General features: G+C 42.7%; 1 protein-coding gene across 2 annotated transcripts in view; it reads right to left on the minus strand.

Moving 5' to 3' along the window:
* Nucleotides 1-20,961, minus strand: part of vps50 (VPS50 subunit of EARP/GARPII complex) — a 100,594-nt gene that overhangs the window by 60,787 nt on the left and 18,846 nt on the right. For both annotated transcript variants that reach the window (XM_075450479.1, XM_075450478.1), the window contains exons 5-12: nucleotides 20,411-20,464; nucleotides 13,142-13,212; nucleotides 12,458-12,575; nucleotides 11,802-11,837; nucleotides 11,296-11,378; nucleotides 4,867-4,909; nucleotides 3,567-3,665; nucleotides 915-1,055 (exon numbers count right to left, since the gene is read on the minus strand). In XM_075450479.1, coding sequence (XP_075306594.1) covers nucleotides 915-1,055; nucleotides 3,567-3,665; nucleotides 4,867-4,909; nucleotides 11,296-11,378; nucleotides 11,802-11,837; nucleotides 12,458-12,575; nucleotides 13,142-13,212; nucleotides 20,411-20,464 — 645 coding nt within the window. The remainder of the gene's footprint in view (nucleotides 1-914; nucleotides 1,056-3,566; nucleotides 3,666-4,866; nucleotides 4,910-11,295; nucleotides 11,379-11,801; nucleotides 11,838-12,457; nucleotides 12,576-13,141; nucleotides 13,213-20,410; nucleotides 20,465-20,961) is intronic.

Below are 20,961 nucleotides of genomic sequence, written 5' to 3' on the forward strand. Positions count from 1 at the left end.
GATCCTGAGGATCTTGAAAAAGTGTTAAAATAAAAAGGAAGAGTTCCTCCAAGGCTACTAAGTACCATCAAAACAGAAAAGCATGTATAAGCAGAGGAGGAAAAAGAACTGGCACCGATGAGGGGGGACAGCGGGAAGAGGTAGCACAAAGGTAAAAAGTAAAGGACGGGCCAAAACTGACATGAGCACAGCTGGCAACGACCAGGGCAAATGCTGTGCCGTCACATTGCAAGGCCAAACATGGAGCAAAAGGGTCAGGGAGGAATTCACAGGAACAGATGAAACATCGGGAGAGACTGTAAGGAAACCACTCGCATGAGGAGGCAATAACATTTACCTAAACATTTACATTCCCCTCTGCTTCGTAGGTCGGAGAGCAACCCACCCCCTGGAGGAGGACGACTCCCTTCCAGCAAGTTCATGATGAATTGGCAAAGTTGGAGCCCTGCTGGACATGCAAGTTAGATTCATTTCGATTTGGGAGGAAAGAAAAAGACTCGGGGAGAATCGAGGTGTGTGGGCCAGCCAAAAAGTGCTGCTGCTGCAGAGCGGTGGCTCTAAACTGTGAGCAAGATGAATAATCTCATGAAGGGCAACAATGCACCGGGCTCTCAATCACTCTCTCCACGCTCTCCTCTCCTTCTTAATTTCAACCTACAAGGAAAGTCTCAACAACTCTTTTGTCTTGAAGTGAGGCACTTTACTCTGGGCTGTATACAAATGCAGGTGCAAGTGAAAACAGGAGTTTAGTGTGCATTAATCACAGCACCGTGTAGGCTTTGCACGTTTCATTCAACTTCGCATATTACAGACCAAAAACAGAGTGAATCTTCTCTTGCAGCAAACTGCTCAACGGCCGACATAAAAGACTAATGATCTGAAGGATAAGATTCACAAATCAGCCATTTTCTTACCGTGCACAGGTCTTTATACTGCATCTTCTGGAACTTTGTGTCGGCGTTGCCGGCGCACAGCTCAACGTATCCCAGCACCACCTGGAACACCGTGTTGTGGATGGCCTGGGTGAAGTGCATGTGCAGCTGGTCCATAGCAGTCTGCAGAGAGAGTCAAACAGATTGTTATGAAAACTATTGCGCCAGCATGTCACTGTCAGTCCACCAGTCTTCATCTGTGGAAAGGCAGGCAGCAGGAAAAATTTGCTAAATGAAACTTTGTGGAGAAGCATACAGCAAGCTTGATATTTTGAATTATCTGCGCACATCTTAGTTAGACAACAAGGCGCAGGGGAATTGGAGGCAGCTGCAGTCAAGAAAATGGGCCATTTGGTCTTCCCTAATTCACAGCCTGCTGCGGATAATGTCAGCAGTGAAGCAAATGGGATATGGAACAAATAGAAAAAGATAAAGACAGAATTATGTTCATGTCATCTATGGTGTGGCAGCACAGCTTCATTCCTCAAGTTCCATTTAACTAGTGCTATTTATCTAGTGTGGAGCCATTTCATTAGAATCAATAATCAGAGTACTCTTGCTTAAAGGAAAACGTTCCCAATTACCATAATGTTAAAGTGTCAAACACGCATTGCATATCAAAAATGCTGACACTTAATTTTAACATCAGCTGTCTCATTAATTTCTACACTGTATACAGTATTTACAAGTGTTGGCGTCTTATCTCAGGTCAAACCTGCAGGTTAACACCGTCCTCACCTGACATGGTGATGAACTGTGGAAATCACTCGCACGGCACTGAAAACCCAAGTAAACCTGACGTTACTGTCCCTGCTAATGCTGCAGAATGTTGCTTAAAGCCTTCTGATGTTGAACAGCAAGTAATTAATTGTCATCTCCCCCCCCCCCCCAATTTGGTCTTGTAGCATGCAGCATTTCGGCACTAAAGCAACTATAATACAAATATAAAACAAAGTATTACTTCTACATTTTGGCATTCCTCCACAATAATTCAGGAATTGGTTTCTGAATCCTCTGAACAACATTACAGTCCTGCTCCACCACACTGTGCCCCTCTATTTGGGTTCGAGTCAGTCATCCTTCATTCTCCAGTCAACTCACATCAACCAACATTTTCTGTTTTGCACCTCCCTTCCCTTCCTCTCCCTTCCATCTGTCTCCCCATTGGGCACCGGAGAAATGAGGACACTGGAGCTGCATGAGACGCGGGGCACAGCATGGAGCAATGCCCTAAGTAACGGGGTTGCAGTGTAATTAGATTTTCTTACCAGAAGCTTATGACCACAAAATATTGCCCCCACATTCATTCAAACCCCCTGCTGCCTATTGTTTCTAAGGGGAGTTTCACCTCACGTGCCCTGAAAACACAGTGGAAACCACTGGCTGTGCAAGGCCTGAATATGAAGGAGGAAGAAACTATGGAAACCCTCATATTATTCCAACTCCAGCTGCAGAGGCAAAAAGAAAAATTCCTCCGGAGATCAATCAAGCAGACGGATGGTGACGAGCTAAAAGAGGCTAAAAGAAAAGTTGGCCGAGTTAAAAGTTTGACACGCTACGTTACACTATGTTATGTTGTATGTGAGTTCAATTGTGTATCCAACTGACATGTAGTACATAGGTTATAGTGTCTATAACATGTTTTCATACAAATATAATATGATCCTGTCGTAAAAGCTGGTAATTAGGTTTAAAAAAAAAAAAAAAAAAGGATGCAGAGAGGGTTATAACAAACAGATGAAAGCAACAAGATGGACTTCAGGGTATGGCAAAATATAGACAACAACAACTCCTTAGATTATTTTGTTTCTGAAAATCATCACAGTAATCATGAAATATAATTTGTTCTCAACAAGCCTTCAATTCAAATCACTTTATTTATCCCAGAGGGGCAATTTAAAAGGGGGCGTGACAGTAGCCTCGATGACGGTGTCCATCGAGGAAAGGGACCAGACTGCATATTCTTAATATCAACAATGACTCTAGTTGTGGATAACAGCCACTGTGATAGACAATGAGAGTTAATTCAGCTCATTAACATAAACTTAGATTTCATATTCCTGCTTTAAGCAAAGCAAAGTACCCCCCAAAAAACTAACACACTGCCAAGTAAAATGGAGGATTCATGATGATTGGCTTTGTTACATCCGACCCATTGATTGACAGAAATTAAACCTGCTACATGGTGTTTAGCTGTTTTCATCCACATCCAAACGAAAAATAAAAAATCTGAAATCAATCAACCCCACGTAACTCAGTGTTACTGACTGAGGCCATTTTTCAATAATTTTTTTTTTTTTTAAAAACACCATTGTAGTTTTTCCTATTTTAAGTCATAAGAACAACAACAACAACAAAAATGACTGCTTAGAAAAATGAATTAAGGCAATTACCAAATCTGGATTGGACTAACTTCCTGTTTAACAGCTGTACCGGCAATTTCAATTGGCCGTGACAGGCAAAAGCGAACATTCGCATGATGAAGCTTGAGAGGGTTCGTCTGAAATTGTAACCTGTGATACTTTTTTCACCTTTTCATTAAATGCAAAATTACGTGAGGTCAACAAGCAGGTCAACACATCCAGCTGTGTTCAGCCATTTCCCAAAGACATGGAGACCAGTCCAATCACTGACCTGCATTTTGCCCAGGAGTGTGTAAGCCAGCTGGACCTTGGTGTAGTGCAAAACATCAAAGTGCTTGCAGGTCTTCGAAAGGGCGACATCAAGCTGCTCCTGGAGCCAGAAATAGAAGGATGACAAGGGAATGAGGGGAGCATAGTAAGGGAAAGGGTAAAAAAGAGGGATTATAAACGTTAAGACCGGGGATTGGGATACACATAGATGTGCAGATGTAAAGCTATCGGGCCAAGGGCAGGTAATTGGATCTGGATGTGGGTATATATGTGTGTGTGTCAAAAAAGAAAGAGAGCCGAAGAAAGTAAGGCAAGTTGTGTAAGAAACTACGAGGAACAAGGATGTGACAGCCTTGACGCAATAATCTCAGCTCAAAGAGCAAAGCGCTGACGAAGGCTAAGCGATCAAATGACTTGCAACATCCAACATTTTCTTAAGCCGCATGTGCTAAGCTCCACTTGGGGCATAACGCAAAGACTGAAGCGAACGCGCTCGACGGGGAGTAACATGTCCGAAATGTAATGAGCAAAACTGAATGTGTGTTGGATGATTGCGTGTGCAGTATATGTGACATGGAGGAGTAAATGAGGAACGTATGCAATAGGCACACTCGGAGGGGCGCAAACAGGAAAACTCAAGTGTGCTAAAACCAATTTACAGGGCCCCGACTTTTGAAATGTGTGACTGTGCATTCTGCATGTGTTTACATTTCTGATTTAGAGGATTTTGCATCGCTCGCTCGCCAAGTCGTGCTGACAGGTAAACAAACAACCATTGCAAGCAGCTTTGTATGTCTGCATACGAGCGTATCCCTCCTGTGTACAGATAAACCTGCAAATAATTAATCCACTGAAACGAAGTAGCAGCAGAGCAGAGATAATTGCATCTCCGTAGCCATTTTTCCACACACAGTCATCATGACAGAAAGGAGAGATTAACAGATATAATCTACTGTGCTTGCACACACCTACCAAAAATTTGACAGACCGTGAATGACAGAGAAAATGTCAAAATTAACTACAAAACGCCCTTTTCAGATAAAAACTTCTGGAAGATTACGAGGCAAGGAAAGAATATTGTCCGCCGTTTATATTTGTCTACAGTGATGATGCTTTTTGTAATAGATTTGGAGATAAAGTAGTTACTATTTTACATTTTATTACTTTATTTTATCATTATTATATTTTTGTTTTTAAGATACCAAACAGACCAGGCCAAATTCCTCGTGATGTAAAAATTACTTGGCAATAAATCCTTTTCTGATTCTGATAAAAAAAAAAAAAAAAAAAAAAGCACAAACCTCTATTTGCTCCAGAGTGTCTTGTAGCTTTGAGTTCAGTTCACTGTGGAATAGAGGGAAGGGGAAAAAAAAAAGGTATCAAATTTGAATGTCAAGCCAGCGAACAATTTTCAGTTCATTTTCATTTTTAAATTTGTGCATAATGTCACCATAGACAAGGAAAATAAAAAAAATGTTTCCAGACCAGAAGCCATGGATAAACAAAGAGGTGAAAAACCTCTGGAAAGCAGGTGACTGGGCATTCAAAAACAGGAGAGGCAGCTGACTACAGTGCTGCCAGGTCTATTCTTAAAAAAAAAAAAAAAAGGTTGAAGAACATCTACAGGCAACGTGTGGAAGCCCAGTTTAACGTCATGGACACTAGGGGCACGCATCAGAGCAATTACTGACCACAAAGGAGGCTTTGTTTATCCCCACACTGATGTCACATTGGCCAATGACTTGAACAACTTATTTGCTCGTCTTGAATCCAGTAACCACATTCCACCTGCAGGGATCACAGCCACAAAGGAAAACTGGACCCCCCAACATCAAGCTGTGCACACATGATGTAGGCGCTCGCTGCAGAGGGTTAACCCTCAGAAAGCCACATCTTTAGACCCGTATATGCTCAGCTGTGCTGAGCAGCTTGCTGAGGTTTTTACTGGTATCTTCAATCTCTCCCTGGAGCTGGAAACAGTTCCAAGATGCGTCAAGTCGTTGTCCCAGTGCCAAAGCAAACAAACATCAGTAATATGAATGACTACTGTTCAATTGCTCTTACTCCCACAGTAATGAAGTGACATCAGTGACATCAAGGCCAACACTCCTGCTTCCCTGGACTTATATCAGGTTGCCTACAGAGCTCATAGATCCACAGAGGACACAATCTCTTTAGCTCTTCATACAGCAGTGACACATCTGGAGGAGCAGGGCACAAATGTGAGGATGGTTTTTAAGCTCATAAGTGACTTGGAGATCTGGTAATAAGAACTACACTTCTATTCTAATCAACAGAGACAGTGTGGTGCGAGTCTCAAGCCTCAAATTCCTAGGAGACACATATCTCAGATGATCTTGCGTGGACATTTAACACCACAGCTCTAGTGAAGAAAGTTTATTATTTTCTGAAAATGCTGGGGGGGGGGGGGGGGGGGAAACAGGCCTTTCTCAGCAAGTGCTGCTCTCCTATTAACCACTGAGAGCATCCTAAACCCCCTGCATCCGTGCAAGGTTCCACAGCAGTACCAGATCTGACCGAAAAGCACAACAATGGCTGGTAACTGGTTAAGTTAACCAGTAACTTGCACATCCATTACCTCGTCAGTTGCAGCATTACATCAACCAAAACTTCCCACCAAGCCTTTCCCTGGTTGTTCTGCCACCCACACAGACAGGAAACTCAAAGCTTTAATTCCACCACGGTTCTGCGTTTGTGAGCTGCTTCCAGTATTTTTCTAGTCTGTATGCTCATTTTAACACAGCCATCTGCCTGCTTGTCCGAGATCAGCCTCTGGTTGTCCCACATGCTTCACCCAAAGAAGCACTGCCTTCAGTGCCATTCAGCTCGCTTTCCTCAGCCTGCTACTATTTGCAAACAAAAGAAAAAGCATTTAACCTTCGTTAGAGTCTGTGTCCTGTGCTTGGGTTCACCTTTGCTCAATTTCAAAACGTATTATTCATTTCAATCAAACCGGTGAGCGACGCATTTCTACAGGGAAATCACTGGGTGAAAGCTGTGACTAGGCACTTGTTTACATGCAAGAGCAATTCATTCCAAGACACAATATGTCGACACATCCTTGGTGCTTGCTCAGATTTCTTCTCATCCAGCAAAATGCTTTCAGCCACAGAAATCACAACTTTTTCGCAGATCCCAAGACACCAAGTCAATTCCCTTGTGACTCCCCCAACCCGCACTGCATCCACTCATAATCATCCTCTGTTCCACAGTTTTCCTGCCTCTGTCCCTTCTTTGCTTGGGGTCTTTTTCAGGTCAGCTCATCTCTTATGTTGCGCCTTGTGAGCCTGCAGCTGCCCTAGGGAGAGAGTGTCCTTAACAAATTGCTAATTAAGCAACTTGGCTTTAGCTGGGGATAGAAAGTGTGCAGCAGGGATCAGAGGAACGGAGAGGAGACCGTAGACTGAGTCCCACATGCACTTTGCAAAACAGGTAACAAAATTAGATGCTGCGACCCTTTTTGCATGAGCCTGCGTACGGTTGTGCGTGTACGAGCGCGAGACATAGCTGGTTACCAGATGTGTTCACACAACTTTACAAAAATGAGAGAGTAAGCTGTGAAACAACAGATGCCAAATGAGCTAAATACTGATGTCATAGTGGTCCCGGATCCAAAAGCAATACAGAGTGACGTCCAACAGTGAGTGTATCAAGCTCAACTCTGAAGATGACAAAGCAGGCTTTGATCATCATCACTTCCCCACCTGAATCCAGTGAGGTGGTTATGTGCCACAGCAATGATAAGACCGGAAACTTTCAGCTACGGGATGAGAAGGCAAACCAGGGCCAGCGTTATCAGCAGGAACTAGAAAAGACATTAGAAAGCTGGCTTAACTAAAAGAGAGGTGAACTAATCGATGTCACATCCAGGTTAGCGACGAAATACGTCTGAATGTGCACAAGCACAGGCTTAGACTTCTGATACATACCAGAGGGGCTCTGGCCAAGAGGATCAAGGCCCAGTTCATTACTGAGCATTTTAGTCTGTCGCAATGCCAGTTTTGGGTTATAGTATTGAAACTAAACCAAACCGTGAACAGTGTTGGAAGAGCACTGCAGAGAAAAGCAGGAACCAGTCCCCACGGCTTGGCAGACATTAAGGAGTGATAAACATCGAGAACAGAGCAGCACCAGGGCTCAATATGACCCACAATGAATGGTCGAACTAAAATACACACAGCACAGAAAACAGATTCTCACTCATCTGGAACAAATAACACTATTTAGATGTGCTTTGCTTTTTACCTTTGGGAAAAAAAAAAAAAAAAAAAAAAAACTTTAAAATAGTTTAACTCAGTTCATAAATATAGAGCATATTTATGCCTCTCCAATACTTATGAAGTACTGACCTAACCTGTACAAAAGTAAGCCAAATCAATAAGTCTCTTTCTGGTATAGCCAGGAACCATCTACAGTATTTAACTGCCTGTGAAACTACACTACAGGCTTTAGAAGAAACACCACACAGTCAACTAAATGCAGTCACTCAGGTCATCTGCTGCTAATCTGTGTCTGTGCCCTGTTTAATGCAAAATACCTAATCACAGCGTCCAGTGAATGTGTAGATGCAGCTCCTCCCAACATACTCGCATGCTTTCATGATCAGAAAGAATGCATAAATAACAGATGAGGAGAAAAAAAAATACTAATTAACAATCTGTTCCCTGCAGGGACCACATGAATGAAACAGCGTCACATGGAAACCAAGAGAGGGATTTTTTTTCCCCCCCTTTTCATTTCACTCTCTACCCTTTTTCAATTATCACCCACGATTGAAATACATAAGGATTTAAGATTAGCTCCTGCACATTGATTCGCTAAATAGGCAATATGTACTGTGCTTCAAAGGGCATGCCGGATGTTCGCATTTTGCCAATTTTTTTTTTTGCTGCCGTCACGTTCGCCACCGCTACAGGGCATGAGGGGTGGAAACTCAGAGGCAAGAGGAGCACTTCAAAGAGTAACTCATGGCAGGAGAGGACAAAAGCAACTACGGTTATTTAACGGCGAAAGAAAGAGGAGGCTATGTGGGTAAAAAAAAAAAAAAAAAAAAAAAGCTGAGGGGGTGAAGAGGACAGGGTTCAAGAATAGAGCTTTAGAGTTTGGAGCAGGAGCGGTGGAGAAAATGGATCATGCCTGAACTGAACACGATAAGATCTTTTTGGTTTGTTTTTATACAGAGTTTTACACTGTACGCACGATCCATTTCAGAGTGGATCCCTCTGTATGGCGTACTGCTGATACCGCTGACTACGGCAGAAAAATCCAGCAAATCACGTGAAAATCCAATCAATCGAAAATATTAGGCAAAAACACGTCTAACTAAAGAAATGGGTGGACAAGAGCTGTTGAGGCACCAGTCAAAAAGAGACAAAATGCATCAATCCGCCTCTGCATACAGTAAAAGTGCTCCACAATGTTGGCCACAAATAGGCAAATGCGAGAAATGAACTGGAACCAACTCTGCTTGGAACACATCCTGTATTCTGCTGTCATAATGAGTGGGAGACCTTTATCACCCAGTCTCCAAGAGAACCTGCACTGCAACTATAAAGAGGAGCAGGCTATGCTATGAATAAAACTGGCAAATTGCTGCAGGTTTTTTTTTTAGTGTAAAGTTGGGCAAACTGCACTCAATTGCTTCTGTGTTTGAAAGTTAGAACCTCAGAAAGTAATGACGAGGCCCTCTGCCTTCTTGTTGTTCTTTGCTCCTGTTGAGGCTTAATTGGAATGATCACAAATAGTGTAATTAGGGAAAATTAAACAGCAACTCCAGATTACACCTCAGAAATCCTGACTCTCTGTGGCACAGAAGTGACGCTGCGCCATTAATATGACACAAATTATGTCTAGAATTTAAAAAGAAAGCACTGGTGTGCATGGCAAGGACGTTTTCAGATAGCTGCCATTAAAACAAATCAGAAATTAAATAATCAATACAGAATCAAAGTTAAAGTTATTATGTGGTTTGGACTTCAGGAACTGCAATAAAATAAAGTGAATTAATGGGAACATGTTGTAATCAGTGTCTGGGTTGTTGAGTTATGCCAAACTATCTGTTATCTGTGGTCACGGTGACCTTTCAGTTAATCCAAGAGTATAAGTGAACATTTATACCAAATTTCAAGGCATTGCCTCACGGCATTCCAGAGATGTTGCGTTCGCAAGACTGGGATGGACGTGCAGACAAACGACCCAAAAACATAAATCCTGCAGCCACAGCTGTGCTTCATTTTATGATGATTACAGACACATTTCAACGCTGACAGCCTTGAGCGTGGGACTTCTAAGTGAGGATTCATTACATTCAAGCCCTTGCCAAACAAGTTAATTAAATGCTGTTTAAAACTACCTGTCCTAGGTAACCATCTCTGTATTTCACAGCGAACGGGAGATTTAAACCGGGTGTCCGTGCCGACATTCCTAACGCAGGTAGAAATCGGTTTTATGTTCGCCAGAGCCGTAGAGGAGGGGAGCAACTGCAGGGATGGAGACGGAATAAGCTAAAGCAGCTACGAACATGGCAGAAAAACCAAGGAGGAGTTCAAGAAAAGTTCCACACACTCCAGATGGGGGAATTTTCTTTTTTTTTTAAAAGACACTCTGGCTTACTCTTGTGAGAAGCAAACGCTGTAAACATGCGCGGTCATTGTTTCTGTAACTAGTCTCAGTGCCAGAGGGGGGAGACAAAAGTTTGAAACCTCTGGTTTAACATCGGTGACGAGTTCGGTTCTACACATCTAACGAGCACCGCCCCGGACGTGCATCTCCATTAGGGGTAAATTAACAGCTCAGTGAAGACAAGCCATACCCCAGACAAATTAAGAGCAGCTCCAAGAGGGAGAGAACACTGGGAGGTTGTGCGTAAAATATTTCCTTATCAATCAACAACTGATGTTCACAACATTATAACCTGTGCTGTCTGGCAGACCCCCCCCCCCCCACACACACACAGACACACACACACACACTTCTTTGAACAAGCTTTCAAATCCCAGAATCCCAGAACAGAAATACATGTCTGTTGTTCTAATATTCATAGCGTTAGTGTGCAACAGGAATGTTTTTCTATTTTCTCAGATGTTCTGATGTGTCTCTTGTGTTTTAGATGACGCTCGTCGGCCTGTCCGTCTGCTAAAGTGTGTTGCTGTGCAACCGTCTCTAAGCATGGCTTACCGGCTGCCTGCCGGAGTCCCTAAATCTTGTAATTGGATGCCTTCTCTACGGAGGATGAGCAGTAATATGCTTAAGTGGGATGCTGCCAGATGCATATTGAACATGCATTCTTGTCTTCACTGAAAACTGCGATTGCAGAAAGACGCATTTCCGAGCGAAAAGCTGACCTACTGTGTGTCGTAAAGTCCTTAAAAAAAAACTGAAAAAAAATCCTAAAGATCTAAAGGAGAAGATGATGCACAAAACAAGAGGAAACGAGAACCCGAGTGACGTTTCTCTAAACAGGGCAATTAGTTTACAACCTTGACAAAAAAACAAAAACGTCTGGCTCTATTCGATCGGCTTTTCAAAGGAAACGCACTTTAAAAGGACATCAATGTCTAAATATCTTCTGTCTGAGCAGAACCAACACCAGGCTACTCCAGACCAACATATTCATATCATAAAATGTTCCAAGCCAGCCAGATACAAGGTACTTTCTTGGCCCGCTGAATACAGTGAAATATCACTATATCAATCAGCTCATACTGTACCTAATGCAGCTGTAGTGTTTGAAGGTGCTGGCGGCCTTTTGGCATTCCAGACAGAGCTGGATTGCACCTGGATAGTCTTCCTCCTGAAGGAACAGAGACGTGAGGTAATTCAATGTATTTTGCAAACACAACGTATTCGGAGCGTGGGTCAACAGAAAGTAGTTTGCAAACTATTCCGTGAACTCCGAATCACCGGGAAATTTGCAAAAACGGTTGAGTGCAGTTTGACTACCCTTCTGTGTGTCAGTTTTCTGATGCAGTCTAATACAACACATATCTGAAAACCATAGACAGTTGATACTGTCCAGGTAACCATGGATTTCACACAGTGGGTGTCAAATGCATCCCATACGCTGCTGCTGACCTTCGCAACAGATAGGCATTTGTCAGTGAATGTGTACTGTTTGTATGGGCTGTGCTTTCAGTGCTGGATCCCTTCTGATGTTTGGCCTTTTAAGTCAATTAACATTTCTGTACGCGTGCGTATGTGTAGGGGATTACAATACCTCAAGCATCTCGCTGAGTCTTACATCTGTTCTTTGCTATATGAGAGAGAGAGAGAGAGAGAGAGAGAGAGAGAGAGAGAGAGAGAGAGAGAGAGAGAGAAGAATAGGACATAAATATAACATAACGGGCTCGAAGCATGCCTTCCAGCTAGGACAATGTTGGCAACATTTAACATTTTTCTAAGATTACAGCCTGAGCAAATCAAACACAAAAATGAAGAAATGATCAAAACAAAATATGTCTGATTAAACCTCATCTTAATTTAAGTGGAGAACAAGTTACAATCATTACCAAGGGCTGCAATGATTCATCGAACAGAGTTTTTGTTTATTTCTTGTGGGTATTTCAGACTGATTTTTACCCATGTAAGTCACATGTACACTGCAAATGAATTATGATAGACTTAGGAAAAACATATTTATGAACTATAATACAACAAAATAACCATCCTGTCCAAAAGGTGCATTAGTGAGCATAAGAGAGCATTTCTTTTATTTCTTTTATTGTTAAAATGAAAGCAAAACTTGTTCGTATTTCCTTTCTGCAGTTTGACTTTTTCCAGGGAGATTTGTGGTCGGGGCGTGACTGTAAACCAGATTAAACACGCTAAAAACGCAATTTAAATGACACATATCATGTCTGAAGTGCATGTTACCAAGGTCTTGATGGTCCTCAGTGACTTGAGTAGACCTGTCAGCAGTTGTCGTCTCCTCTGATTGGCTAACAGGCCCAGGCTGGCTTCAGTGAACCCCTCCTTCGAAACACTAAGTTGTCTGCAAAAAGCAAATCCCAGGTCAGGTTTACCATTTCCCGCCATTCGAAGACACTGTGAGTCGTACAATATGAAACGTTAAACAACAGTGAAGAACTCTGATAATAACTTTATGTACAAAGTGACTTAGTAAACAAGCCTAAAGTAAAGACCTTGACAAAGATTATTGGAAACGATGCCGCAGTGACAGCAACAGAAGCTAATTTAGCTGTCTGAAGTTCTTAAGCATTCTTATATCACAACATGACTCAAACTACTTGGCTACAAAGTTACAAAATGCCAGAGAGCTTGAGAGTGGCTGCGGGATGGAGTCCAGGTGAGCCGGACATTCGCTGAATGTCGTTCCCCTGCCCTCTCGCTCGCTCTCTCTCACCACGTTTCAGGATAATCTCCTCTGCGCTATCAAACTGAGCCAAAACACTGCGATCTTCAACAGGCAGGAGAATATATGAGGGGGAATTATCGCGGTTATGAAACAAGCACTTAGTATGCAGCTCAAGTTGGAACGAGCTGTTTGAGCCGCTGTTTCAGTTAGTGAAAAGGCGGCACGTAACGGAACACCATTACCTCCTCGCATTAGTGCAAATGACTGCTGCCAGCTGCAGGTTGGTCTGCAACGACGTTACTCTCTCCAGTTCCTGTGATTAAAGATGAAGAATAGTGATCGAGATCATAATCAATAACACAAAGCAACATATTATATACAGTGTTTATAGGTGACAAGGTGAGGCTGCGTTTCAGTTTTATGCTCCTAAAATCTGGAACAGTCTTCCAGAAGATGTGAGACAGGCCTCAACTCTGACAATGTTTAAATCCAGGCTGAAAACAGTTCTATTTAGCTGTGCATATGACACCTGAAAGTATTTTATCTGCACTCTTCACTTTTTAATTAATTAATGATTATTTTAATGGGTTTTAAATTTCTTTCTTTTTTAATTTCTTTCTTTTATTTTTTTTATTCCTTTTTAATGGTTTTATTGCCTTCTTGTGATTTTATGTAGCTGTAAAGCACTTTGAATTGCCCTGTGTATGAATTGTGCTCTATAAATAAAATTGCCTTGCCTTGCCTAGGTGTACCGGATTTTAAAATGTTAATTTGAATGTTAAATTTTGCATTCCAAGCAGATATTTATTAATTAGGACAAAAACTCAAAGATGTTGGACTGATTTGAGTTATTCGCTTCCTGAGCAAACCACTTCTCCGACTAAATATTGCAAAGAAATAACAAAAAAAAATTAAATAAATGTATGTTTTAATAAAATAAACACAACCTAAGATGAACAACGACACCCGACACCACATCACTGTTTAAGGCCAAAATGCAGAAGTGATTATTGCTGCCCGTCAATGTGGGAAAGGTCATGAGGCCATTTCCAAGTCAATTTTCCAAACAGCCTTTTTCCCCACTACCAATCATCTCGCCATGAGAAGTGTAAAACAGTGAATCTTCCCAGGGTTGGACGTCCCAGAACTCACCCCAAAGTCTCACCGAGCAATGCTCGGGGGAACCCGAAGAGGGCGACATCTCAGAATCTACAGGCCTCTACAGGCATATCGAATGTAGAAGTTTGTCACAAGAAAATTAGAAAAAGACTGAAACAAGTCAGACTCGCTCACAGGGTTGCCGGGAGAAAACCTCCCCTCTCAAAAAAATTTTTTTTTTAAATTAAAAAAAAAAAAAGAACATGGCAACATTTCTTCGGCTTGCGAAGTCACATTGAAACAAGACACAGAACCTATAGATGCTGCTGTCCATATGTTGTCAGTGCCAACAACTTTCAAGACAGAAAAAATTCCCATCTTCAGAGTTTTTATTTACAGAAGAATGCGCTCTCTCCTCAGAGATTGAGTGATCGCCGCTGACAACGAGCATACCCCTCAGACGATGTGGGGCTGACACTTCCTCTGTCAGGTTAGGGTAGTGTTTCTCAATTCCGGTCCTCGGGACCCACTGCCCTGCATGTTTTCGATGTTTCCCTCCTCCAGCACACCTGATTCAAATGAAGGGCTCCTTATCAGGCCACTGCAGAGCTTGATGACGAGTTGATCATTTGATCAGGTGTGGTGGAGGAAGGAAACATCGAAAACATGCAGGGCGGTGGGTCCCGAGGACCGGAATTGAGAAACACTGGTTAGGGGTAGGCAAGACACGGATGCGGACTTCAAAGGTGTAAAAGCAAACTTGGTTTATTTATCAAAAACAACAAAAGTCAAAACAAGGCGCGGCTGAGACGGATGATGAAACTAAACATGAATATGACTGTGACAAGGAAACAAGAGATTTGACATGACATGAAAAGCCCTTAGCGCGGTTAGGCGTGGCATGAAAGGTGAAATCGGAGGTAAGGAAATCACAAACTGAATGGAGAAACCTGGAAACTAAATACTGAACTGGGTGATTGGTGAATGAGTGCAGCTGGGGACAATGAATACAGGTGACGTGAGTGAAACTAATGACCTGAACATGGGAAGTGAGGGAAAAACAATGGCAAAACTTAACTAAACATGAACTTAAAAACTAAACATGACTAACACATGATAAAACACAAAACTAAAAACATGGGGAAAACCCCACGAACGTGACATCTGCTCGCGTCCTCGTCGTGTTTTTATGTTCTTGGTCGACCAGGCGCCAGGCCTGAGGTGGAGGAAGCTTGCTGCTGGATGTTTTGGTTTCCATCGCTGTGTCATTTTACCAAAGAGATCCAGTGTTAGAATAAAAATTGGACTTTTACCGTTGGAATATGGTCTGGGGAAATCAATTTTTAATGGTAATAAAAAGAAAAACAACAAGGACACAAGCATTTCAGCCGTGGGCAAAAGATCAGTAATTCCATTCAAACCAATCTGCCCTCATGATCTTGAGTGCTGACGAAGATCTTGATAAGTCCTCGGAGCGCTATTCAGAGGTTTATAAACTAGCCAGGTTTTTTTTCCTCTGGAGGAAAATGCACCATGTGATGCTTTTCTGGGGAACGGAAACAACATCAACATGGTGGAACACTAATAAAAAGAAATGTTTCATAGACAGTCCAAAGAGGGTTGTGTACTTGCCCAAGCTGACAGTGTGTTAGCGAAGCTGCTTTTCTGATATACCGCAAGCTATCTGCAGTTTCATTTGAGAACAGGGAGTACAGCTAGCAGACGTCCACCTGCCGACACCTCCAATTATCACTATTCTATGTCCCGTTTGTTGAATCCACTCAAAAAAAAATGTACTTGATGAAAAGATAACAAGTGGTGGTTTCATGGGAAAGAATTTTTCATATCGAAGAATTTGATCTTCCATAGGAGCAGAACACATCAAAACCACAACGTCTCCATTTGTGCTTGACTTTCACACTTCTTACTATTCAAAGAGCTCAACTTTAGTTTGGCAGGATTGTTGCGATCATGAAGTATGATTTGACAATGAGTTGTCAAATATAAATAACTAACTCGAGATTAAATCTTCTCCGTTCCTTTCGACTCCGTCATAACAGAAGCCTCCTAAAAAAGACTATTAAGTAGTAACCATTAAATCTATTTTTTTTCTAAAAGGTTTGAAATAACGACGGCAACCCGACGGCTCGATCTGGCGTCGGGACACATTCCAACTGAAACAAAAACAGCTAGACGTAGAGCGATTAATCGGGGCCAACGTTTAACATTTATGCCTTAGAAAATGAACAGTCGGGGCTATCTGTTGGCAGCAGAGCGCTGTTGCTATGGGAACTAACAGTACAAAAATAGAGTGAAACACGTTACACTGCCAATCAAACGGCCATGCCATCAGCAGGCCCTGGTGGATGTTAAACTGGCATAGAATAAAATTTGAAAGATTAACTGTCACGCAGCAACTTTCTGGGGAAACGATAAAGCCTTAATTCTTATCATTTAAAGACAAATTTTAAGAGAGAAAATGCGATTAATCTTAGGATTCTTCGGAACAGTACGCTATTTGCGTCAGCCACCGTCGCCCTCTACAAACAGTGCTGAAAATAATCACACAGACTTGTTCAATAGATAGCTAAATACAAAGAAAAAAAAACAATACTATAATGGTATGACAAACACAAATAGTAATGCTTGATATAGGCCGGTTTCATTTCTGTAAACGGTTCAAATTAGCTGCTGAAGTGACGACAGATATGTGCTCAGTGGCAAATCTGGTCAAGGAAGAGACCACTTCTTTCTGCGTCCAACAGAGGTGAATCTTCTCCAAACAAAACCACAGTTTGCTGTGTGCAGTCTCTGCCCCAAACGCCGACTGCCATTACCCACACACAGGAGATCAAATGCTCACACATGCAGGATGAAACAGAAACGTGCACATCGATACAGACAAGCATTTTCAGCGTGATGACTGCTCAGAGCCTAGCCCGAGGCACCGATTTGCTGTTATGTCACAGCTTTGAGTTGTCCACCCCATCTGTGAGGAACACTTAACCTGACAGACGGGCAACTCAATGGGTTTAAGCTCATGTAACAGGTAGCTTAAAGACAGTAGCTATGCACAGCGGTGGAGACTCCATCCATCCATTATCTATACCGCTGAATCCGTCGATCGGGTCGCGGGCGGGCTGGAGCCTATCCCAGCAGTCAATGGGCAAGAGGCGGGGTACACCCTGGACAGGCCGCCAGTCCATCGCAGGGCCACATAGAGACAAACGAGACAAACAACCATGCACGCTCACACTCACTCCTAAGGACAATTTAGAGATGCCAATCAACCTAACATGCATGATTTTTTGGACAGTGGGAGGAAGCCGGAGTACCCGGAGAGAACCCACGCATACACGGGGAGAACATGCAAACTCCACACAGAAAGGCCCCAGCTGGGTGTTGAACCTGGAACCTTCTTGCTGTGAGGCGACGGTGCTAACCACCACACCACCGTGCAGCCCCCGCGGTGGAGACTATATAAGGGTTTTACCAGAGAAAACGGCAATAAATAGCTAATGGGCATTGCTTTGAATAGAGACAAAATTTCACTGTTGAAAAAATAAAAAATAAATCCCAACACGTACTATAGACTGACAGAAAAGTTTACTTTAACGTCTAGAGTTAAGTGAGGCTGTATTTTTACACGACGCAACTCGACTCCGGCAATGTCAACAATCACAGCTCTGAGTGAGAGGTGGAGGGAGAGGTGGAAGAGCTCGCAACTCACAAGAGAGTTTTCTTTACTTGGCTTTTATTCACACATTCATAACCGTTCTGTGGCCCTCCAACACATGGCCTACGCACGCGTCTCCTTAACCGATCCAGTCTTTACACGCTAATGATGCCTGTGTTTGGGCCCTGCCCCGATAAATTGGGTTTATCGAGGCCAATGGGAAGCAAATGCGAACGCGAGTTCATTACAGTATGTTTATGCCACCAGATTCAACGGTATGTGTTGACTGCTGAACATCACCAGAGGTATCAACCACGCTGTCACATCCGATTCATGTCAATTTCAAGTGTCCTAAGTGAAAAAGCCTTAAAGCCTTTTGTTATTTGGATGGTATGACCTAGCCTGGGTGCCAGCCGAACTTAGCCCCGCCCATAAAAGTTTTGGTCGGGAAGTTCGGTCTGGCTCTGCTCAGTTGGGAAATCATTATGCCCGACCAAGAATCGGTCGACCCAATCAGATTGCCAGGACGGGCTTTATACGATGATGGACAGATGATCAACAGGGACATTATCGACTACGTCACTAAAGAGCTGAACACGGCTGCCGCTGGAGAACTAGGGTGTGTAGATTCTGCCATCGAGTCTGTTCTACAGGATCGCCACATTGCATTAATTTTAAAAGACGAACAGAGGAACGCGATAAAGGCTTTTATCGATAGAAAAGATGTTTTTGCCGTCCTTCCTACAACAAGTGTGTGTTGCTTAATCTACGTCACATACTACGTTGCTCTGATTGGTTGTAGGTCTATCCAACTGAGCGAAGAGGCATTTTTTCTCCTGGTTCGGTTGACACACGCCCCATACTCAAAACCCTATTGAGCGGTATCAGACTCACATTCTGACTAGAATCGTGAGTATGACGTAGTCAGGCTAGGTATGACCACAAATGCTGGACAAATCTCTCAGAACGGAGGCGAAATCGGGATCAAAGGTGGCAACAGAGGTGGCATACAGAAAATATTTGTTTCCACCAGATGATAACTGAATACCAGTAAAAAGGGGTCGTGCAACTTGAAGACTTGGTTCGAAACTGCCCAATTCTGACTGAGGAGAGAAGAGGGGGCGGTCGAAGCTTGAACTCTTGAATTTTTTTTAGTAGACGAGTCAACAAATGAGGTTTTACATCAAAAAAGGACAAAAATATCGACAAGCTGAAAAAAGCACGCTAAAAAACGAGTGATAAACGGTGGTAAATGAATCAACAGTATTGGCTCTGGCATCCGTGTAATGTTTCACCTGAGAAAATCTGATCACGCTCTCTGAACACAAGTGGAGACCATGTGTCCCAGGGGGACCAGGAGTGATCACACAGGTCTCTATATAGCCACGAATCATATTAGACGCTGAGGCGGTTCAACATTTAAAGCACTGAGGCATGAGTGTATGACTCTTATTTTTGTGTCCACTGGTGCGTTATACACAACACAGGAGCTTGTAAGCAGAAGCATCACGAGGCCCCATTGGACGTGTTTCTGTTTCACTGTTTTATCAAACATCACACACAGAGGATACAAAAAAAAAGTCCTAAGAGAGAAAAATGTGCAAAAACACAGTGGGAAGAAACCCTCAAGGATATGCTGTATGTTCACATTGAGCTTTCAGCATGAACTGCAGATAAGTGCAAATTAAGAGACAAGCACCAAGAGTCCAAGTGATTTGGAATGCTAGGTGGTTTAGTGTGTTGTGGAATCTTCACTCTCACCGAGACACAAATGAGAAGGATGTGAAAAATTAAGTGCCCCATGGCATCGGGCGACTGACAGAAAGTAGGCTGACACGGGTCAATGGAAAACCTCCCAAATTAGCCAGTGATGTCTACTTAAAAGCCCAGTTGTGACCTTAAATTTGCAGAGCTGGAGGGACGTTCAAAGAAATAATGATCGGTTAATAGAGCGTCTCATCAATGGTAACAATCTCACTGCAATTTCCCCCGAAAGCGAAATCTGTTCAATCTGTCAGTCAGCAACTGCACTGACTAAATTCAACCTAACAAATATCAGTGGAGATATAAATCTGATGGGACTATTGAGGACTTGTGAAGTTTATTAGCCCATTTCAGTAACATCAGAACACGCAGCATGAATGCACACATTTTGGTAAAGCAGAACTTTGGTCTCAATCCTTCTATTGAAGCCCACTTTTGATGAGCAATAAATAACCTGTCATTTACCACAGCCAAGTTCACCGAGTTGCCCCAACACCGAGATGTGCCGAAAACGGCTTTGGCTGCAGATCAAACAGTCGAATAGAGCTTTATTTATGACTTAAGATTCAGGTTGTTTATTCAAAAACAATATGTGAGACGAATCAGTCTGATTAATCACAACGAATAATGTGCTCTCCTGCAAACTTTATTCTGTGCACATCCATTTTGTGCCGAGACACAAAGAACACATCGTCTGTTTTAGGAATAAAACCAAGATAACGGCCCCCTTCTTTCTCATCTGTGGATGGAGTCAAATTTCCCATCGTCGTGGTTACCTGTCATTTGAGGGTCGACACGCCCTTGTGAGCGCATTCTGAGACACCTTAACAGCGCCAAAGCGTCCTTAATGTCACCAGTTGAGAAAAGGAGCGATTCCCAAACGCAGACAATCAAATGCAACTGATCTGTTTTGGGATTCAATTTCACCAGCTGATACAAGATGGAAAAGCTCAAGCTGTCACGGGAAGCTTACCTTGACATAAGCGGGCTGTTTCTCCAGAATGAGATCTGCAACCTTCTTAGAAACCTATAGAGAACGGAAGAGCAAAGATGAGAGAAATAACACAAAAAAACAAAGAGAGCAAAAAACACATTTTGAAGTTCTTCCCACATGTCACTCCACAGAAACAGCTAGGGCATTGTAATCTTGCTTTGAGGATGGGGCAAGAATAACAATCAGTGCTGTCTGCATCTACAGCACCAAATAAGCAAAGCCTTCTAAGAGAGAGTCTCGCTTTCTCAGTTTCATTTCATTCAGCGTCTTCCTCAATACCATTAGCGTGGTTTCTTAGAGAGAGGTCTCTGCTCTCTCTGTCCCTGTTGTGATCTCTAAAGATCTACCCTCTGCGTGGTGCCTTTTTACCAATTTGATTCAGATATACGGCAGAACTGTAATAATTTAAAGAGCTAGTGTCCTGCGTATGGAACACAGCAGAGTATCAAGCGTGGATGTGAGGTCAGTAAGAGCCGCCTGTTAAAAGGTGAAGTGCATTGCTGCTTTTAGCCGAGATGGATAAAGCAGGA

Source organism: Odontesthes bonariensis, chromosome 18, assembly GCF_027942865.1.
Source record: "Odontesthes bonariensis isolate fOdoBon6 chromosome 18, fOdoBon6.hap1, whole genome shotgun sequence".
In the NCBI taxonomy this organism is placed as follows: domain Eukaryota; kingdom Metazoa; phylum Chordata; class Actinopteri; order Atheriniformes; family Atherinopsidae; genus Odontesthes; species Odontesthes bonariensis.